Raw genomic sequence first — 4,159 nt, 5'->3', positions numbered from 1 at the left:
CCGAGGCCCAGGAGCCGCAGGCCTCGCCTCCAAGTCCAGCTTTCATCAGCAGCGCAGCGCACGACGGAGCTCTGAGAGCTGCTGTGAATTTGGAGGAGGGACGCTGCTGCTGCCAATTTCTGGGACCACGGCTGCGAGGAGTGGGCGTGGCCTCGGCTGTGTGGATGCTCGTTCGGAAAGATGCTGAGCGCTTTTCAGTGAGCAGTCAGGGCTGTGGTGTGTGTGTTTGTGTGTGTGTGAGAAAGAGAGAGGGAGAGAGAGAAGGAAGAGGAGGAGGTAGAGAGACCAAGAGACCCAGAGGTGCTGAAAATCCAGACAGAGCTGGGAGACAGACTGAGAGCGGGACTGGAGCCCTCGGAGAGCCACTCAAGATCTTTTGGGGGAGCCCAGTGAATGTGAACATGAGGCCTGTCACCGGAGCTATTCTCAAGACGCTACTTCTGTTATCTACTCCAAACTGGAACAGGGTTTTAGCTGGGAATTCCTGTAAGTATACAGCAAATGATTTAGAACTTGAAGGGGGCCTCTCTGCAAAACTTTAATTCTGTTGTTTTTTATGATTATTATTTGCAGCTGGAATTGCTGCAAAGCACATTGCTATAAATGAAGCATCCCTTAAAATCTTGCAAATACGACTGGGTTTACACATGTCTTTCCTCTTGGTCGGTTCAGAATATGCAAAGTATCGTTTCTCTTTTTGTCTATGAGCAGAATCTTGTCCTCTTGTCTTTGTGTATTCATTCAGAACACTCAAGTTCTAGTAAAACATTAAATCGTCATCTTAATCACGGAATAGCCTGTGAATGTCTTCGTTTCTTCCCTTTTTTAGGTTTGCTGAATTTTATTGGAATTATGTCTAACAGGGAAACAACTGGCAGACTTTACATTATGCTACATTAGCTTAGATTTCTGAAGTTTGCAATTTGGCAGACTGATAGCTGGCTGCATCTTTAAAATGATGCCAGGATAATAACTGAAATGTACTGCAGAATTCAGGGGCAGAATTGGTAGAGGTGAACCTCAGTATTAGGAACTGTGCCCTCACTGCCACCAGAATGAGACTTGAACACTGCTGAAGGAGGGGGCTTGATTCCTACATCTTGCTTAAAGAAATACATTCAGGTGCTTTTTTCAAAAGTATTATTTTTGAATTTTTAACTTTATAAATTTGTGATTGAATATTCTGAGTTAATGGTCCCAGGGAAAATTTATTAAGACCTTATTTCTAATTTAAGTATCATCCAAAATAATTTGAAAGAGGTCCCTTCACCCACTTTTTATTAGAGATAAGGAAAAGTTTGAAAAGTTACATTTGGCCTAAAATCTCTAAATGGGAGAATTTTCCCCTCCCTGATGAACGATCAACAAGCTCAGCAAATACAACTTTTTCTCTCTTTCTTGGACTTTAAAGGAAAAGCTCATCTGCTTTTCAAGAAAGGGCTCTGAGGCCTGATCAGGAACTTATGTCACTACAGTTCAAGCAGGTTTAGGTTTGGGGGACAAAATAAACCAGTAACCAGGCATTTGCTATGGCACATCCCTTGAGTGCGCTAAAGCCCTCTGATGTGGGAAGAACATTATAAATGACCTTACTGGCACAAGCCAAATGCTCATTTACATTGAATGGCCACTGTGATTCCGTGCTTCCATTCAGTATTAGCTCATTTAATGGTGTGGTATATCTATCACTCTGAAAGAAGAGAACTTCACTCGGATGCTGCACTGTGTTTTAGCTTCTGTTTTAATTTGGGGGTGTAAGAATCCCATGAGTCAATAAAATGTGCATATTTTCATCTAATCAAAATCTTGGAATGCTATAATAGTAGCATTTGACCAACATTACAACAAACAAACAATAACAACACAGACCCCCCCCCACACACACACAGAGAAAGTTTTGTAGAAAACGCATAAGTAATTCATCGTCCAACTAACGAAGTTCAGCAAAAAAGGAAGCGCTAGAGGTCACTCTTACAATGTAAAGCACATCATTTGAAGCATCCTTCCCTTAAGAAAAGCAGAGCTTAAGTCTGGCCTAGAGGCAGTCTTGTCTTTCCAATATGCTGACTGTTTGAGTTTATCATTGATTGATGTGACTGACTGAGCTATAGTTGTGTACATTTGTTTATTTTCTTGAAGTCCAATAAAAGGCAGATCGAAATTCAGTAGCTTCTTTGTAATATATCTTCTTCAAAGGAAAGATGAGCTGCTGAGAAGATCTGAGGAGAGCAGAATATTCATGGGTGCTTAGCTCTGGCTGGGACTCTCCTGACACTTAAAATTTCAATCCTGATTCTGTATTCTTTTAGCCTTGGTTTATTCTTCAGGAAGTAGTTTAATGCTCTTTTAAACATTTGATTAACTTAAAGAACCTATAGCATTTTAAATTATTAGGAACATTTAAATATTAAAGTTGGAATTCTTGGTTACCATATGTTTTAAGAGTTGACTGTTCTTCAAGTGTCATGTATGTAGTTAAATGACTTCAGATAATTAAAGGTGCATTTAGTAATTTCTTGTTACTATCACATTGACAGTATGATTTGCAGAAGTAGATATAAAACAAAAAAATTCATTTCCCAAGTTTTATTTCATTAGTATTTTGTGGGGGGGAAAGAAAGCAAGGTACTTATTACCAAGTCATGGTACTCCATGTGTTGTATCTTTTTTGGAGGAACAAGTCTGTATGTTTACCAGCAAGGTTGTAATTCAGCATAGTGACAAGTGACCATCAACCAGCGTAAGTGTTTTTAAAGTATTATAATAGCTCCAGTAATTCTTTTGGACAAGACTTTATATTAAAACATGAATCAATCTTGAACACCAATATTAAAGTCAGGGAGAACTGAATAAAAATAAAGGAAATTAAAGGTCAGTCTCTCAGGTGAATACAAAGACTTTTTCCCTCTATCTGTTTACAGCTGATTCACCAGGAGCAAATCTGCTATCCACTGAGTCAGCCCAAGACTGCCCAAGGCCGTCAGTATGAAAGCTTTCATGGGACAGGACTCTGTACACCAGGGACAGCTCAGGGATTAGGTACACTTTAATTTGAATGTTAGTTGATCTAATTAATCAACAGGGTAACTTTACATTAGAAGGTTTCCATGCAAACACACACACACACATACATGTTCATGTGTATCTGTGTGTGTGTGTGTGTGTGTGTGTGAACATAGGTATATATTTATATAAAGATGTATAAACTACTAGATGCATGTGCTTGCACATCTTTGGTGACTGCTGACTCCTCTTCTGACTAAAGATGAAAAACGTTGAATGGACCACATTCTTTGGCTATTAGCACCCTACCTGACATTTCAAAAGCATTGAACCAGCCCCAGGTCTTTCCTCCTTGTTCTGGTCAAGGTGTTATTATATTGAAGGGTTCCTTCTGTGAAAGTTTAGAGACAGATCCTCCTAGTATGGCTTGCTCTTTGATAAGCTGCACAGGCTGTTGTTGGTTTCTTCACTTGCAAGTAAGATACATGCACTGAAAAGGGAGTCATCTCTTTATTTTTTTAAATTATTTTTAAAAATATTTATTTTCAGTTATTTATTTATTTTGGTTGCGCTGGGGCTTAGTTGCAGCCGGTGGGCTCCTTAGTGTTGGCTTACGGGCTCCTTAGTTGTGGCATGTGAACTCTTAGCTGCGGCCTGCATGTGGGATCTAGTTCCCTGACCAGGGCTCGAATCTGGATCCCCTGCCTTGGAAGCGTGGAATCTTAACCACTGCACCACCAGGGAAGTCCCTTTATTTTTAAATTGCTCTTATGAACCCACAGTTTCCTTCTGGGCATTAAGACGTTGTTGGGGGAGGGGTGGACACTGTAAAAGAAGAAAAGGTGTAAGTCATAAGGCAGCTAAGAGTTTTGCTTTTATTTTTACTCTTGCAGATCATGTGATGGAAGCTCTCTGGCTTCAGGTATACTGAGAATATTTAATGCTTAACAAGTAGCTTATGAATGACATAATTAGAAGTTAATTTCTCGCTGTGTGCTTTCTTTTCCGTAATTGGAATAAAGGCTGTATCTGATATCTATCCTGAAAGAAGCACTAAAGAATATGTTAAAATTAACAAAAGATGAAGGTAATGACTTGAGTAGATGATTGTTCTTGTGGGCTCTGGGATGCCACCGAAATGCTACTGGACAGACTC

At 39.9% G+C, this 4,159-nt stretch overlaps 1 protein-coding gene across 7 annotated transcripts in view; it reads left to right on the top strand.

Moving 5' to 3' along the window:
• Positions 1–401: 401 nt before the first annotated feature.
• Positions 402–4,159, top strand: part of CNTNAP4 (contactin associated protein family member 4) — a gene marked incomplete at both ends in the record, with an annotated part of 261,961 nt that continues 258,203 nt past the window's right edge. For all 7 annotated transcript variants that reach the window (XM_082608081.1, XM_082608082.1, XM_082608084.1 and 4 more), the window contains one exon: positions 402–486. In XM_082608081.1, coding sequence (XP_082464207.1) covers positions 402–486 — 85 coding nt within the window. The remainder of the gene's footprint in view (positions 487–4,159) is intronic.

The sequence above is a fragment of the Mesoplodon mirus genome (genome assembly GCF_964341445.2).
Source record: "Mesoplodon mirus genome assembly, chromosome: 19".
NCBI classification, from domain to species: domain Eukaryota; kingdom Metazoa; phylum Chordata; class Mammalia; order Artiodactyla; family Ziphiidae; genus Mesoplodon; species Mesoplodon mirus.
Note: the sequence above shows the minus strand (reverse complement) of the source record. Positions and strands in the feature narration are given on the sequence as shown.